This window comes from Chelonia mydas, chromosome 10 (genome assembly GCF_015237465.2).
Source record: "Chelonia mydas isolate rCheMyd1 chromosome 10, rCheMyd1.pri.v2, whole genome shotgun sequence".
Taxonomy (NCBI): Eukaryota; Metazoa; Chordata; order Testudines; family Cheloniidae; genus Chelonia; species Chelonia mydas.
In genome coordinates, this window is record NC_051250.2 from 2,167,204 (window position 1) to 2,185,397 (window position 18,194).

An 18,194-nucleotide genomic window follows, 5' to 3' on the forward strand; every position below is an offset into this window, starting at 1 on the left:
CAGCTGAAGTTAATTAAAATCTGGAGCTACATACAAAGCAAAAGCCCTTCCCTTTCTGGATGTTGTTTTATTAATTATTATTATTATTAAATTCTTCCTCTGCACCCTCAGCCACTTAAATGCAAGAGTAGCCTAGCCCTAACTATACCGCTCAAGTTCACTTTTTAAATTTCAGAAAGATTCCTTCAAGTAAAATACAAGCACTGAAAACCTATTTGCACTGTTCTCAGTTCTCTGACAAAACTATTCCCTACCTTACAGAAGTTTCTAGTTTCAAACAAAGACCAGAGAAGTGTTTTATAATTGCCCAAGAAAACACAAGTCTAGGTAAAATGAAGTCTTACCAGAACCATTACTGCTCTCCTTGTTGGACATGGCACTTGAAGGCAGTAGCTGCTGATGTACCTGTGCTTGCTGGTCTGAACTGCTGCTACTGTTTGGGACATTTTTATTCCACATATTCACATTTTTGTAGTTGTATTTGCTTGGATCACCCCAAGCAGAAGTTCCATCATCAATTTCCATTTTACGGCGTATTGATTCTGGGGATGGCTCCTCCCATCCTGTGGGTTCCTCTTCCTTTGCTGGACTTGGTATTGGTCCACCCAACCACCCGGAACCTGGTGGTTTATTTGTGGTAGATGGTGCTCCCCAAGATCCAACATCTTGCTGCTTGTTCCAGTCTGGGGAGTTGACTGGCTTTGACGAATCACCCCAACCTTGAGGCTGATTTGATCTGGGAGGTTCTCCCCAGCCCTGACTCGGATTAGACTTTGCAGGCTCATCCCATCCAGAAGCATTATTTGGGTTAGTATTACTACTTCCCCAAGTAACAGAATTTGATTTAGCAGACTCATTCCAACCAGATACTGATCGGTCACTGTCACTACCTCCTGAACTAGATTTCTTAGCCTCACCCCAATGGTTGCTTCTTGAATTTTCTCCCCAGCTGTCGTTGGCAGAAACTGCCCAACCTTGGCTGGCTTTTTGTCCATCTACCCATCCCTGTTTGATCTTCTGTGCATCATTCCAAGACGACTTGTCCTCTTTGCCACTTACCCATATTTGATTGCTCTTAACCATTACTGTAGCAGCAGAATCCTCTTCCCACCCCCCTTGACTGTTTGAGCCTTTGGAGTCTCCCCACCTTGTAGCAGACTTTGGATCTCCCCACCCTGATATAGATGAGGTATCATTAACATTAGGGCTAGGTCTCTCCACACATCCCCCTGAGCTGGAAGTCTGTGTCACAGAGCCTCCCCAGGCCTCTGTCCCATTGTCAGTCTTTCTTTCACCTCTTGGCGATGTTTCAGTATCCCAGGCAGTGTTTTGTTTAATTGGAGTCTGTCCCCAACCAGTGTTGGAAAGGACACGTGGATCTAAGTCAGTTCTGCTCACTATACTTTGGAGTAATGCATGCTGGTCAACTTTTCTTCTCTCTCGGTTCTGTCCTTCTGCAGTTACTTTATCATCATGGCATCCAGTGCTCTCTGTACTACCCTCGCTATCCCCAGTACCTGTTTTGGCCCATACATTGTTCTGCTCAGTTATCTGAGATGCAGCAGAATTCTGGCTATTAAGATCATCCTCTTCAGCAGATTTCCATCCATTTGTAAACTTCCTACTATTTCCATTTACGCTTTCATTGGAATGCTGATTGCTAGGCAGTTTATTCCATTCCCCATTTGAAATGCTAGTGCCAGTGTTTTGTGCAGCGTTGCCCCATCCTCTTCGACTTCCTCCAGAACTCACACCATTTGCGCTTCCCCATGGCATATTTTGGGAGTTGACTGTCCCTCCCTCCCATACCCCTCCTCCTTTATTCCCATTGATTTGAAAATTAGTGCTGCCAGGCCCATTGATGCCAGGCTGCGTTAGAGTTGCATTCACAGTGTCACTATTAGCTTGGCTGTTTGGGCCTGAACATTTGTCTCCAGAGTAATTAGAACCATAGGCAACCCATGTAGTACCATAAGATCCACCATTTTTTGCCTCACCATTGCTAAGATGAGAAGTGGAAGTGCCATTTGTAACTGGAGAGGCCTGAATCGGAGAATGATTCATTGTGCTCACACGCCAGGCCCCAGGCCCTGTATTATTAGGCAGTTCGTTAATCTGTACTGAACCAGCAGAGTTTGGTAAACTAGAGGTCATAAAGTTAGTAGTGTTATTTGGTCCATTCATTTCAGTGTTAAGGTTTTGAGGTTGTCCACTGAATGAAACCTTCCTTGTACCATTCACTTCAGAATCACAATTTTCCTGAAGGCTTGCCCAGGAACCATGGGCTGAACCACCCACTTTAGAGTTAATACTCTGATTGTTAGACTTCTGACCTATGGTACTGCACTGAATATTTGTGCCAGAATTACCACTCCCTACAGACCCTTTCAGGGCATGTCCATTGTTCTCCAATACAGGCCAGGCACCATGGTTGCCATTTGAATTCAAAGTGCTTGGATTTAACCCTCCATTTGATGAAGAGTTTATGGTGCCCCAAGCATTCATTCTATTGTTGCTACTTTCAGATTTGCTGTCAGGAGCATCCACAGAAACTTGACATGTGCTTATTATGGTTCCATGGGATATACCCCATGGCCCATTAATACTTCCATTGCCCACATTATTGCTGTTGCTACCAACCACAAACTTATTTTGAGAACCATGTCCAATGCCATTCCGAACGCTATCGTTTTCACCACCTGTGCTCCCTGAAGCCATTATAACAAGATTTCTCTCTGACCCAGAGCTAGAGGCGGAGTCAGTGTCCATACATTCTGAAGCCAACTCTGGGTCACTGCCTGTGATTGATGGCCATGCTTCTTTGTCAGAACCGTCTACGATAACTTTATCCCAGTTTGTGCTGGAGTCACTATTTGAAGAGACTGGTCCCCAGTGAGAATTTTCATAATGGGATCCTAGACCACTGTGGTTCAGATCTAAAAAGAAAAGGAAAAACAAAAAAGTCCTTCTGTAAATTCAAGAATTTTACGACAGTTAACACACACACACGCACAAAAAATACAGTAGAACCTCAGAGTTACGAACACCAGAGTTACAAACTGACCCGTCAACCACACACCTTGTTTGGAACCAGAAGTGTGCAATCAGGCAGCAGTAGAGAGATAATTTTATTTTATTATTTTTTTTATACACACACACCCCCCCACACACAAAATAAAGGGAAAGTTAAAAAAGATTTGACAAGGTAAGGAAACTATTTCTGTGCTTGTTTCATTTAAATTAAGAGGGTTAAAAGCAGCATTTTTTCTTTTGCACAGTAAAGTCTCGAAGTTGTATTAAGTCAGTGTTCAGTTGTAAACTTTTGAAAGAACAACCCAAACTGTTTTGTTCAGAGTTATGAACATTTCAGAGTTATGAACAACCTCCATTCCCGAGGTGTTCGTAACTTGGGAGTTTTACTGCATAAGACAAGTACAGCAATTCAAAGTCAAAGATATTGCACAGATTACGCTAACACTTATCACTGGATGTTATGAAGACATTATTAATATTAGTTGCCACATATAATACCTAGCAGAACACTTAGCAAGGGCATGAGAAAATATATTCATATATTTGAGGTACGAAATGAAATACGGCATCCCTAATAAACTACAGTTTGGATTGCCATTACAGTTTGTGTTTTTAAATATTATACTGCTCATGTGTAGAATACTTTATGAAAGGGGCACTATGCCAATAAAAAAAAAACAATCGTTAAAGCCTGAAAGTGATATTCTGAAAGGGAGAATGTTATATATAACAGGAAGTTAAACTGACCTAGAACCACAGACTACTATGCCACAGTAGCCAGGGAAAAGAAGTAAGGAAAGAAACACCATTAAAAAGGACATTGAATAATATATCTTAAGTGACAGGTTATTCAAGGTATTTATTTTTGTACATCATCCTCCATATGTAGAATAAGAAAGTGCTTTACAGGAATTCACTTCAAAGAAAAAGAAAAAGGAAGGTAAAGGTGAGATTTAAAAGGAAGTGGCTTAGTGGCAAGGTTCAATCCATAGAAGACTGCAAAAATTAAGTATACATTCTGTGGAATGAAGAACAAGAGGGGAACTCTACTGTGATATTCAGAATTATAAGGAACAGAGTAAAAGCTAATCAGTCCCTCCCCTGTGGAATTCACTGTTATGGAGTGCAAATCAAGTAGCATGGTTGAATTTGTACCTGTGCAAGTTAAAACATTTTCTCTTTCAGGGTATAAGCTGATCACATGCAGGAACCAAGAAGAAATTCTCCCCAGCTATTTATAAGTATTTCACAGTTGACTACATGCAGAATAAGGTTTTTAACTTTCTATTAAAAAGTGTCAGACACAGGCTGCTGCCAAAGGCAGAATAGCATACCAAAATGTGTGCGTTTAGCCACATATTGGGTCATCCTGAGTTTCTAAAACTCTATTATAGAGACTTGAACTCATTTTTCTTCCATCAAACCGACAATCTGAACAAAAGTGCTTCCCCACATCAAATATTCTAATTTTTTTTTGAAGTTTGCTGTAAGTTATATGAAAAACCAACTAACTAATAGCAGGATAGCTATTTGGAAATACAGTACTATGAAAACATGTAATGCTTGAACAATAATATGAAGCAAAATACCAAAACCTAATAGAAGATGAGGAAAAACTGTCAGGTAAATTACTGGCTTAATATTTGTATGAACAGGAAAAAAAGCAGCATAACATTACATTCTCAAATATATTTTGTTCCTGGAGAAAAGGACTTCTCACCATAGTAAGACATTCAGGATTTGCTAAGAAAACTGCACACAATTTTCTTTTAAGCTAACACAGTTAATGCCTTTGCTTCAGAATATTCAAAATCTGAATATTCAAACACTTGATAGCTTTATTTACCTGTGCAATTGTTAATTAGCATGCAAATGTTTCTCTGCTAAACATGTATATTTGTTCAGTGGACTTAAACCGCCTAGATAAACATGTTCTCCTTTAGATGGTAGTTATGGAAAATGCATAGTTTGTGGATGAACACAGACCATTAGTGCATTTACTAATGTATATTTGACTTAAAAGGGACACAAGCTAATTTCAAACAAATCTCTTGCTTGTTCCACTACCATCTTAGATCAGCAAGTCTCAAGCGTTCATGATTGGTATTTAGCATGTTTAAAGCATGAACAGCGACTAAGGCACTTTACAGTCAGTCATGAAGACATGACCCCAGCCTCAAAGAATTTACAATTTAAATAGGTAATATAAAACTAGGGAAGAATGGGCAGGGGAATAATTAAAGCAAAGTGATGTAAATTCACTTTCTCTAGCTAACATCTAGTCTAAGTATCAATTTGTAGGCAATAGCACCTTGCATCTAATCTCAAAAATTATGCTGGTTTTCATTAAACACCCCCAAGAAATTTTAACCATTAATACTTATAAATAAAGCTAGAGTATGTACTCCACCACTATTAATATTTCACTCATCTGTTGCAAGTTTTTAATGTGTTTTTAAAAATGACATTTAGAAAAATGGTTACATCTTAAAATACCGACATTACTTACGAGCTCTTCATGTTTCTTTGACATATGCTTTTAAGGACTGGTATACAATTGAAGCATAAATATTGGGTCAGATTTTTATTTTAAAAAATAAAAGCCTTAAGTTTAAAATGACTGCCAAAGCAAAGACCTTATTCCTGCATCTCTCTGCCAATATTTGTGTCACTGAATGTATGACTGAAAATGCTTTGACGAAGGAATTGAATAGCTTTATTTCACTGAAATCTTGCATAACATTTTGAAAGGCAATGACTTTACAGCGATATGAAGGATTTTTTTCTTTGCATTCTACTCAGATGTGAAGTTCAGCAAAAATAATCACTGCAAGACTCGCTAGAGCGCTCTACACAAAGAAGTTTTCTGAGATTGCTCTGAAAAAAATATATCTTACTAGTAGACATCTTATAAAACACACTTCTGTATTAAAAGTCAACATTAAAAATTCGGGTCTGTGCTCCTTCATAAAAATACCCAGAGCTTGATACTACTTGCTGATAAAAACAGGATAAAAAAGACTAGTAACCTTAAGGTTTGTTTAGAACATGTCTTTCTCCACCAATTTATTTTATATAAGGTTTAGAATTAATAGTCAACTATATACCAAAAGTAGAGACTGCAACATTATGCACCAGCTATCATGTATTTTTAAACTGCAAGAGAGGAGTAGAAAATGTAAAATGAGATCAACTTGCTTAAAAGAAAGAAGTTTCTTTTCAACTGCTCAGATTCAAAGAACTTGCAGTGAAGATTTTCAAGAGTTCATGGAAAGAAGAAAATATTTTGGAGCTGTGGTTCCCCATATTATGGTACTGCTAACACAATTACAAAGGTTGCGGCAATGAAAATTTATAAGAAAAGGTATTAAAAAAATTATCTGAATCAGCAAAGATAATGATAGCACGTTTCATACTTGAGGTATTATAATGTAATGAGTAAAACGAGGGAAGTGCGGTTACTGTGTAAGCAAACAACCACCACAATGTACTCTAGCAACCCAAAACCATAATGTGAGAACTTGTTTTGTTCAGAGAAAGATTATGACTTGAACACCAATGTTATCTTCCTTTAAATTAGAATCTTTAGCATCCTTATGCACAGATATGTGGGAGGAAAAGACTTCAGTTTAATATCTCAATGGAAGATGACAACTTTGTCAGTTCTTGCCTCTTTCTACGCTACGCATGAGCCAGTCTCAACATAATATATGAACAAACAGCCTTCAGGCTCAGAAGCAAGTGACCTAGTTGTAACTATTCTGCTAAAAAAGCTCATTAAGTTACTAAACTTCCAACACAATTTAGCACAAGTTAAAATGTCTAGACGTAGGTTTGCTGCCAACAGCTCATTCTAGGATATTGTCAAGCACATAAGTACCCAAACATTATTCAGCAAAAGTCTGTTCTTAATAAGTACTCTGCATGAACCTTAAAAGGAGCTGTATATTGTATTATCTGTAATTCTGACTGACTAGTCTAAAGAGAAAAACATCTGTCTAAGCTTCTGAGATGTAAAAAGGGATGAAAACTATAACACTGAAGGCTGACGGATCCTTCAGAGTTACAGGACACGTGAAAGCAGCCAAAAAAAACAGACAACTGAACGTTTTATATGGCTGTTGCTAACCGAGGGGAAAACACATTTCTTGGTTTTATGCTACTTAACTAGCTGAAGGAACAAATCAGAACCTGAAATTTCATATTACTATGGATACTTATTGACGTATATAATACAGTATTTATTTAGTATTAGTGGTCACAATTATTTATCATATACAGCACTTAACTGTGCATTGGAACCTACTGGTGTAGTCCAGAATTTTGCCCCAGAGAATTTTAATATAAAATTAAGAACTCATAACCTAATTGTAGTATATAAGTGCATAAACAAACAGTAAGCATTTAAGTCAGTCATACACATTAACAGTCAAGCTTCTAAAACAACCAACCAAGAAGCAAAAAATCAATAGATAATTGTGCAAGTAGTTACTGAAATGTGTAACTCTTATACACATACACGTAGTGCACAACAAACATGAGACTGAAATAGGTATGCATCACCTGACTGGTTAGGGGAATGGCTGACCAAGTCCCGAATGGGAGGCATGCCTATGAAAAAGCAAAAAATTACAGAATTGTTATTGAATTAAAATATTCCTTTGGGATTATTCCACAAAGCACTCAATTATTTTAGAACCAGTTTATTATCACTCTCTCTCAGAAAAGAAGTTTTTCCTGTCAAAAGGGCAGTCCATCTTCATTAGCTAGTGTTAGTAGCTGCAAATTATAAACCATCTCATATAGCTCTAGAAGCAGCAATAAATGCAAATGTATCTGACAAACACTTCAATTTTTTTCTAATATCCTGCCAAGACAGCACTGCATATGTGAAAATTTTGTCTTTATAATTTTGCATTTCATTTTTGCTCAGTGTTTCCATTCCTATTGGATTTCTATTACCTTGAAGTTGTTTTAAAATTAACAAACACCCGAAGTATAAATAGTTTCAAAAATTCTTGACTTATAAAAAATTAACTGGACTTGTTAGATAGGTAGTTTTTGCCATTAATACAAAGCTACCATAAAATGGTCTCTTGTTAAACTCATGAGACTACTATAAGAATCACAGAATTGAACACTGACCTCTAGCACAGTGGATCTTAAACTTTCCAGACTACTGGACCCCACTCAGGAGTCTGATTTGTTTTGCATACTCAAGTTTCACCTCACTTAAAGACTACAGCTTATAAAAATCAGATGACATAAAAACACAAGTGTCACAGTACACTATTCTGAAAAAATGCTTACTTTCTCATTGTGTGGGCGTATGAAATTTTAGTTTGTACTGATTTTGCTAGTGCTTTTTGTGTAGCCTGTTGTAAAACCAGGCAAATATCCAGATGAGTTGATGTACCCTCTGAAAGACCTCTGTATACCCCCAGGGACACGTGTACCCCTGATTGAGAACCACTGCCTTTGCCCATCCCTGGTCTCACTATTAATCTAATTATCTCGCAATATCCTTGGACAGTATGATTTATTCTTCAGATGAAAGCCCTTTCTTTATCTGCTCATATTTTGCTTCTTGGTTTACTATAAATTTGTATTGCACCATAGGACCAAGCCAAGTTTGTTTTGGATGAGCTGACTAAACCAAACTTCTAAACACTACATACATTTTTTTGCTAGCTTCTGCCTCCAGCAACAGATTAACATTTGCTATTGACAAAGTATGCAATCAAATAGTGTAACATTTTTAAATCCCCCTTGCTTCCTCCTTACTCTAAAATCTATTACATTTCAGATTTAGAAGGCTTCCCAAATTAATTTGAGCCCCACGATTACTAAGAACCTTTCAAACCCAAACCCCTTTTACTTTTAGCAAATTACCTAGGGCATCTTGAATCACATATTGTTTCTGCATGCTCCTGTTTTAATACAATTTTACAGTGGCATTGTCAAGGCACAAGGGTAAAAGGAGACTTGCCCAAAATCAGACAAAGACTCAAAGTAACTCAGCCTGGATTAGAGCCAAGATCCTGATGGCTTCTAATCCATTGCTCTACCGGGAAGTACCTCTTAATGTGCCTCACAGGTCTAAATAATTTGTAATAGCCATATATACAGCTCACTGTAGCAAGCAGTTAGTGGTCTAGTAACTATCTGCTTATCATTTTGGTTCATATTACAAACTAATGAAGATTTCAAGATCGTCAAGATAGAAGACTGGGTTGTCATGGCAGAAAACAAAAGAGGAAGGATTTATTCTGAAGATCTACCTCACACGGTTTACAAATGGGGCAAAGTTTTGATAAAGAAAACTATTACGACTGGCATGAACATATTCTCATAAACAAGAGCTAGCTGTAAACAGATCTCAGAAAGCATTTCCCATGGTTTCAGCCTTAAGAGTGTTCCACAAGTTAGCTCCATTAGGAAGACTTGAGGAAAAAGGATTCACCACATGTTCTCAGAGTACAAATATAACATCTACTTGTAGAGCTATTAGGACCTTCCCAAACTAGCTTTACAGTTAAACAAAACAGACTAATTTTCAAAATGGAGAAGTGTGGGTCCACAGGGAATATAGGCAATAAACTACCTTTTATTACAGATAAATATTAGTTAAGGATGCCCAGTCCAGAAAACTTACGATCAGTCTACACTGGCCAGGGAAATCAATATTAGCATAAATTGTTAATCTGCCTTCCCTGGCCTTTACAGAGAACCTAAAAAACAAGAGGGTAAATTTGCTTTAGGAATAACTCACAAAAAGCCTGTATTTAGATGTTGGGCATCTGACAGACACTCAGAGTCAAGATTCAGATATCTGACAGCTCCATTCTAACCTCACCTTAAAATGCAGAGAGGATACAAGCACATAGAATACAAAGTTCTATTTATTTTAATTTGTGAATATCAGTTTGCAAAACTAGTACAAAATGAGGTGAGTTAGGGAGAGAGTTTTCAACTCTAATCTTAATTCCCTTATTTTTATGGTTTTGCAGGGGTTTTTTATATTGTTCACACATTAGAAAAAGCCCAATTATACACAAATTAGTTGCCAGCTTTTATTTTTCTTCTGAATCTCTTGCAAGCCTATTTATATCAGAGGTGCTTTGTTCACCATCCACAGTCTCATTCTGTATTGACGTAATTTGTGTTTTCAGAACATCACAGGGTTAAAGTTGTTAGAGCAGGATGTGGATATTCATTCCATTGACTGAAAATATCTACTTCTGTAGATGTGTGAAGAACTTTACAACCTCAGGACAGTACCAACCCCTGGTGTTCTTGTTAAACAGTTGCTGGAGCCATGCCATCAGGGTATATGGTACACTCTTTCAAATAGGTTTCAGAGCGGTAGCAGTGTTAGTCTGTATCAGCAAAAAGAACAAGGAGTACATGTGGCACCTTAGAGACTAACAAATTTATTTGGGCATAAGCTTTCGTGGGCTAAAACCCACTTCATCAGATGCATGCAGTGGAAAATATTTGAAGTGGGTTTTAGCCCACAAAGGCTTATGCCCAAATAAATTTGTTAGTCTCTAAGGTGCCTCGTTCTTCTTTCAAATAGGTTACAGGTTTGCATATTATCTTGTCCTGCTTGTTTGGTCTTACCATCTGGGCTACTGAATGTACCAAAGGGACATTATCGTATCTTTTGGAAAGAGGTAAGCAGGGTGCATTTGGTGGAAGAAGGTTCCATGAGTCTTATGCAAATCTTGATGAAAGCAATATATGCATTAGGATGGGTTTCAAGGCTTGGACATTCTTCTTGACTTTACTAACCTCTCGTCTCCTAGTGAAGTGCAGAATTCTTTGCTGAACATCTCATCTGCACAAAGACGTTCTTTTAAAAGCGAAGGACTTTAAGAGATTACTTTACTTTCCTGATGTTCTGATATCTTAAATTTCTGGAATGGGATACTAGTACTAGTGAGCGGACCTAAGATCTTTTTTTGATGGCTGGGGGAAGGAGAAGAGAGAAGTAGCAAAACAACATGGAGATTAGCAGATTATTCGCATCAGTTTTCTTCAGGTATGATAGCAGCAACTGACATCTTCAAGTAGCTCTTATGCAGCCAAACTATGGTAGTCTCCAAAGCATGCTCTACGCTACACTGTTTATTGCAATCCATTCTTTGTACTTTATCATCTCATCTACAGATCTCAAAGCACCTTACAAACATTAAACCTCCACCCCTCTGGACATTATCCCTACTTCATACATGAGGAAATGAAACCTTAGGTCACACAAAAGGCATGTGGCACAGATGGGGGTAATTAACTATAGACCCATTCTGACTCTCATACGTGACAATTCCATGAGACTAAAATGCAAAGTGACAAGGGATCTGGTAGAGCAGTGGCTGTCTGGGTGCAACAGCTCACACAGCCTGTTTTGAGAAATGGAAGAAGGATGGCCAAGACAACTGGACTATTCTCTCCTCTCTGGAAAAGTTCCATGGGCCCTTTTATTGACCATCTGGACAACGAAAGAACCAGGAGGGACCTAGATTTAACATCTCATTCAAAGAATAGCAGCAGCTCATACCCTTAATACAACACTGCTGCGTCACTATTGGGGGAAGAAACCAGGATCTTCTAGCTCAGAGATTACTCAGCCATACTGGTAAGTGCTCAGTATTACAATACACAAAGCCAGAAAGAGAAGAAGTGTCCACTTAGCTGTAAATAAATATTTTCCACAGGTTGGAATCCTATAAACCACATGAGAAGAAAAATAAATAAGAGTCTGTATAAGACTGTGTTGGAATGTAATACTCACAACATATGTAACCAGTTTCTAACAGTTTGCCTTGAGGGAGAAATTTTTAATAAACTACACGTGAATCTTTCTTTGACATCACAGGCCACAAGACTAGATCAACAGACAATAGACCTATGGAAAAAAATTTCATCTGTAAAAAACTAGTTGTTTTTTTTAAAACCTGGTTAACTGTGCTCATTCTGTTACAAACACAAAACAGAAGAGTATAATCCCCAATATAAGAAATCACTACCCAGATTAAAAAAAAGCCATCCAACAATCCATACTATTTTAGTTTAGATATACATTTGTATAGTGTTTGACAGCAACATACCCGACAGTTTACCTTCATTTTAAATAGTGCTACCTTCTAGATTCTGTGATGAGTTCAAGGATATAAAATGGAGCAAAGTATCGAGGTTTTCCTCAAGAATTCTTTTAAAAAAAGGAAAATCACCTTTTTGTAACTGGAATGCTTTACATCATATCCTCTGTAGCGCCACACATCAGTGATCTTAAGAAATACTGTAAATTACAGCCAAGTTTAGATGGCTCAGGTGAAACAGTTGTATCATAAATGCTAAATGTCTTTCAAAAAACTAAATGCAGCTACAAAAACCAGCCCAAGAAACATACACACTTATGAAGATGATGATGGCTGAGCGTGGAATACCTAGATGCTTTGGAAATTCCTGGAATTGAGTTATTTCTTTCCAGTCAAGAATACATTACCTTTATCTTACTAACAAAAGATCAGTAAATTATAACCTAGTTCATTCATTAAAATTGCAAACTTATTCATAGATTCCAGGGTCAGAAGGGACCATTGTGAGCATTTAGTCTGACATTCTGTATAACACAGACTATAGAACTGACTCAAAATTAATTCCTAGGGCAGGTCTTTTCGAAAAAGATTCAATTTTGATTTAAAAATTGTCAGTCATGGAGAAACCACCATGACCCTTGGTAAAATGTTCCAATGGTTAACTGCTGTCACTGTTAAAAATGTATACCTTATACATCCAACATATGAACTCTTTATTATACTGTTGTGAAAGTATTTGAAGGGTAGGTTGCTCAAGCCAACGAGGACGAAGAAGGATCAGAGTAAAGAGTTTATGAAAAAAGAGAAAATACTGATATGAACAGCAGTCATTCTCCTCTCAGATTCCAGAGAAGCAGATCCTGGAAGAGGCCAAGATACTCTGTCAGCAGAGATAATACTTGGGATTAGAGCCCTGCATGGACACAAATGTATATCCGCACATGCAGATATCCATAAATCGGTATCAATGGAACCGCAGGGCTCTCTCAGGAACTGCAGCAGCGAAAGGAGCAGAACATGGGGCTGCTGCTCCCAGGAGCCAACACCCTGCGCCAGCAGCTCCTCCGGCATGGCTGTACTGCCCGCAGACCCATTCCCGTCACTTCCATTCAGCTGTCTGTGTCTCCTGTCTGGGGGCGTGCATGCCGTCTGAACACAAGAGTGCGACGAGGGACAGCTGCCAGTGAGCCTGGTGCCCGCCCAGTGGACTGGGTGGGGACAGTACAGCCACGATGGAGGAGTTGCCAGCATGGGGTGCTGGCTCCTGGGAGCGGCGGCACCATGTTTGGCTCCTTTCACCGCTGCAGTTCTCAGGAGAGCCCTGCCGTTCTGCGGATACTGATTTATATCCATGGATATAAATCTGTATCTGCGCAAGGCTCTACTTGGGGTACATGAACAAATCTAATCTCTTTAGCAAAACAAACCTTAACATCAGAATAATGGCTTTGATTTTTTTCACCCAGAAATTCAAGGTGATGTCACTGGATCTGAAACAAGAGGCTTATTTTGAGGATGCTGTTCAGATTCCTGAATATTGGACATAGCTTTAACGCACAAACTTGTGGCAGAGTCTTTACGTAAAGGGGTTCCCTTTAAAGAGACCTTTTTGATCAAGATGGGGATCTAGAAAAAGGATATTAATATTCACCTAAACTTAAACTTACATTGTTCAAAGGTAGATATGCATCTGTATAGTACAGAAACTGCATTAATCAATAACTAAGATGAGCTGGGAATGATCCGAGATTCAGTTAAAAGGAAGATAGAGCACAGAAGACCATGTTTTAAAGTTAACACTTAACATGAACAACAGACACTGGAGAACTCTCTGCCCATTTACCCTAAAATGGATTCTGTGTTGTACCAATTCAATCATTCTAATCTAGTTACTAATAAAATATCTAACCTCACTGAAAATAAGTTACTTCCTCTCTCACCTGACTGTTTTTTGCTGCTGCTGTTCGGCACTTCTCCGTTGGTCACCGGTTGTTTACTTGTGACAGCACTGCCTCCTGATTGGCTGTTTAATACTTTAGGAGTGGATCCCAGGTTTGCAGCTATCACTGGTAACTGCTGACCTCGCTTTAAAAGCTGTTTCTGTTCCTGGTGTCGAAATCGTGGTGGTACTTCACGAGGAGGGTATCGAGGCAAGGTCTGCTGCTGCTGCTGATTGTTGGCTGTGGCCCGCTTGGCATTATTATTAGTGCTGGTTGCTGTGGAAGTGACGTTAGAGGTGACGGGCTGAGGCTGGCTTACACTGGTCTTTGTTTGTTCTGGCACTAACCCACACCAAAAAAAAAGAAAAAAAGAAAAAAAGAAAAAAAGATAAAAGTTGAAGAAAATTAATCACAGGTACAATAGTTTTCAAACTCGAAAAGAAACAAACATGTTTTGGGTAGGGTATAGATTATGGAATGGCAATATTTGCTGTCATTAAAGCTGCAACCCAGTTTCCACTATAAGCCTTGCTATATGCACATATGCATACACTATTTTCTAGAATTGGTATTACTAGTAATAGCAGGTTTGGCTATAAACTCATAACAAATTATCCCAGCTCAAGTCTTTTATTATCACTCCTTACAAAGATCCTAACTTTTTTGATGGATCAGCACTTCAACAGACCAAGTCTGTTTTAGCAACTGAATCAAAACTACATTTCTCAAAAAATTAAAACAACTTTAAAAAAATCTGGGTTGCATTATTTCCTACAGTGGGAAATTTAAAAAATCCTTGGTGTACACGTCTTTTATGAAGTCAAGATAGAAGAGAACACAAGGCAAGGCTAGGAACAAAGAGAATGAGTGGTTAACACTCGCCTGTCTTGTCAATCCTGACATCCAAAGTCTTCACCCAGTCCATTATCAGTAGAAAGTGATAGCATAAATACCATGCACCATTTGACATGACTGCTTGCTTGCCTCCACGGATGAAATGCCAAGCATTCAGCTTAAATGAAATCAGAATTACCTTTCATAACCTTGACAGCATGGCCATTTTTAGGTGTGATTGAGGCCAAAGAATTTGCAAGAAAGGTTGTGTGGGGGTGTATACACCACACATGAACTGTGAATAAACAGGTGATTACAGTATTCATAGCTATCTGTTTAGTTGCTCCATCACACCAGTACAAACGCAAACAAATTAAGTGAAACCCAGAAAGGTACAGAATGGAGAACCTGGTTGGGCCTGGTCTACTAAAGCACACAAATACTCTAAAGGTGTGGAATGCTTTATAGTAATTACGTTTAGAGATCACGCACAATTTAAAAAAGTTTAAACCAACTCTATTGTTGTCACTGTAACACACTTTTTTCAAGTCCACTATATATAGCAATGATCACACACAATTGTGTACATGTTCAGTTTACTTTTTCTTTGATAAAGTAAGTACAGAAGGATATTAGGTTGTGATTTTCAGAGCTGACTGGAGAATTTAACCACAACTGTCCTTGAAATTAATGGGAGCTGCAAAGTTAACTTTGAAAAGCTTAACCTTAAACAATATTATAAAAAATGCTTGCACAACTATTGTCTCAATAGCCAGGTCCTGAAGGTACAATTAAAACTGTAAGGCACTCCTACGGCTAAGTGTGTGATTGTTGGGTGTTTCGGGTCCTATTAAAATTAAGCTTGAGTTACTATAAAGTTTTGTTTATCTTCCTTTAAGAGTAACTCCGCACATTAGTATGCTTTTAACGTACTCTAGGCTTTTGATTGTAGCAGCATTTCCTAAACCATTTCTTTTTGTGTTTCATTAAACAATTCCCTAGTGTGCTAGAAGCAAGAACAAAATGGTCAAATGAAAGAAAATTACAAAACATGAAAATCAAACAACAACATTCACTTTCAGGTACAAATGCAAGTGAATACAACAGTCTGGTCTTAGAAAAATCTAAGCAAAATCCAGCTCCCTGAAGCTTTGTTTTTAAAAAAAATTCCAATATAGGGAATATGACTGTTGCTTTTAACATGATTAGGTAAAAAATACACATCCCTCAAGAAATTCTATGCTCCTTACAAAAATGTGTGTCCTGTAGGATCAAATCTGTCACTCAAGTGTCAACGGAGCACCCACCTGTCTTAGCGCCGAGAATTGCAGTGATCAGTTTTTCAGTCTACAGAAAAAATGACAAACCCCAAAGAAAGATTTTGTATATAAGGGATATTTGGAGCATGTACGCGATTTCTTCTCCAATGGAGGGCTGACCGTTATAAACCCTTGGTATAAGTTTCAAGGGCAGAGAGAGGGATACACTATTTCAGGTGATTACAAACATGTACACCACCACAGTACCATCATCTTCCACTGCTCTGCCACAGCAGTGACCCAGTTCTACTCTATTTCACAGCTGAATGGAGGGGGACAGAATTAGGTAGAAGAATGGCCATGACATAAGTCAATTTAATGCATAGGAGCCTGGATAGGGAAGATATTCACAAGTAATTAGACAAACCAGTAAGTTGGATAAAATGACTAACACAGTATTAGATTCTGCTGATGTAAGAGTTCTGTTACCTATTTTAGAAAGCTACTGAATTCAGATCCTTAACGACATTTCACCTGCACACATTCAACCGTGTATGAATGACCTATGATCAAATGCATTTAAATGTTCAAAAGTACAATTCAATGCCTTCAAAAATTCTGAACATATTTCCAATCTATTCCTTTCTAGCATATTCCTCTTGCTTTGTTCTTTAAATCTTAATATTAATGAAATACAATCTAAAATAATTAGGAGGGAAGGGATAGCTCAGTGGTTTGAGCATTGGCCTGCTAAACCCAGGGTTGTGAGTTCAATCCTTGAGGGGGCCATTTAGGGATCTGGGGCAAACATTGGGGACTGGTCCCGCTTTGAGCAGGGGGTTGGACTAGATGACCTCCTGAGGTCCCCTTCCAACTCTGATATTCTATGATGCAATAGAGGAAAAAAATTTATATTCCTCTCTGCACTTCTAAACCAGTAATTTTTCTTACTGGTAAATCTGCATTATAATTAATAATATAAATTACTTATAATTATGCAGAAGTTATTTTAAAAAACTTCATACTACTATAGTCCATTTACTAATGCAACTCAGACATTTAAAGAGTTGGTCTTTCATATACCAAACTCCACTTCACCACCCACAAATCTTCTGTTATTTAACTTCCTAGTAATCTACATTTTATCAATATACCTTTTGATGCAACTGGTCATAATGTCTAATCTTTAAAGTTAAAAAACCGTACTTTAAGCTTGATCTAAAAAAGTCTGTTGACAGCAGTAAATGAAAACAAACACACTACTTGCATACAGTCTACCAGCATTACTCCGCCAACAAAGTACTTATAAATAACTGCACTGCTTAGTTTTAATCCATTTTTGGTCACCTGGTATTGTTTGTATGAATTATACTGTCTTTCTATTTACACTGTAAACTCCTTGGTGCAAGGACTGTTTTATTACAGCACATAATGTCTTGTTGGTGCTCAATAAAATGATAATTTTCACTTCACCTAGTATTCCTTCCACAGTAGAATTATTCCTTGCAGATTAAATACAAATCATTTACATATGACATTCCAATGGAAGAGAACTGGAGTTAGAAAAAAATCACTCCAGAGCAGAACGGCAACAAAGCAACATTCATTCCTAACTTTCCTTATTTAAGTCCCTTTAAAGCACAGTAAGTACATCTTAATTAATTGAACTAATTCCTGGTTACTCATTCATTTGTTAACTATAAAATGATAGAGCATATTAGTAAATGAGATCCCTTTTAGTAAAATAAACACCAAATAGCTACAGTATGAACAGTACTTTTTCGAAACAAATAAAAAATTACATACAGATAACACAAGAAATATATTTACTTGGTAGATAAAAGCAGTAACAGAATGATTCATTCTTTGTGTAAAGATTGACAAATTCAATAAAATGCAACCATTGTTCAGGTAAAACATTTTTAGTTTGAGCCATGTTTTCTCTACTGTCTACAGTCAAATATGCTTTAAGATGCAACTTAAAGTTTCAGTTATTTTCAACTTAATCAAATGTATTATTGACATCT

General features: G+C 37.7%; 1 protein-coding gene across 26 annotated transcripts in view; it reads right to left on the reverse strand.

Moving 5' to 3' along the window:
- TNRC6A (trinucleotide repeat containing adaptor 6A) overlaps nucleotides 1-18,194 on the reverse strand; it is a 166,346-nt gene that overhangs the window by 22,148 nt on the left and 126,004 nt on the right. For 16 of the 26 annotated variants that reach the window (XM_043523873.1, XM_027821079.3, XM_043523878.1 and 13 more), the window contains 3 exons: nucleotides 14,075-14,416; nucleotides 7,597-7,644; nucleotides 345-2,936 (listed from right to left, as the gene is read on the reverse strand). In XM_043523873.1, coding sequence (XP_043379808.1) covers nucleotides 345-2,936; nucleotides 7,597-7,644; nucleotides 14,075-14,416 — 2,982 coding nt within the window. Of the gene's footprint in view, nucleotides 1-344; nucleotides 2,937-7,596; nucleotides 7,645-10,827; nucleotides 11,561-14,074; nucleotides 14,417-16,215; nucleotides 16,256-18,194 lie in introns of those variants that run through there. The other 10 variants (XM_043523880.1, XM_043523893.1, XM_043523874.1 and 7 more) reach the window with 4 other exon arrangements.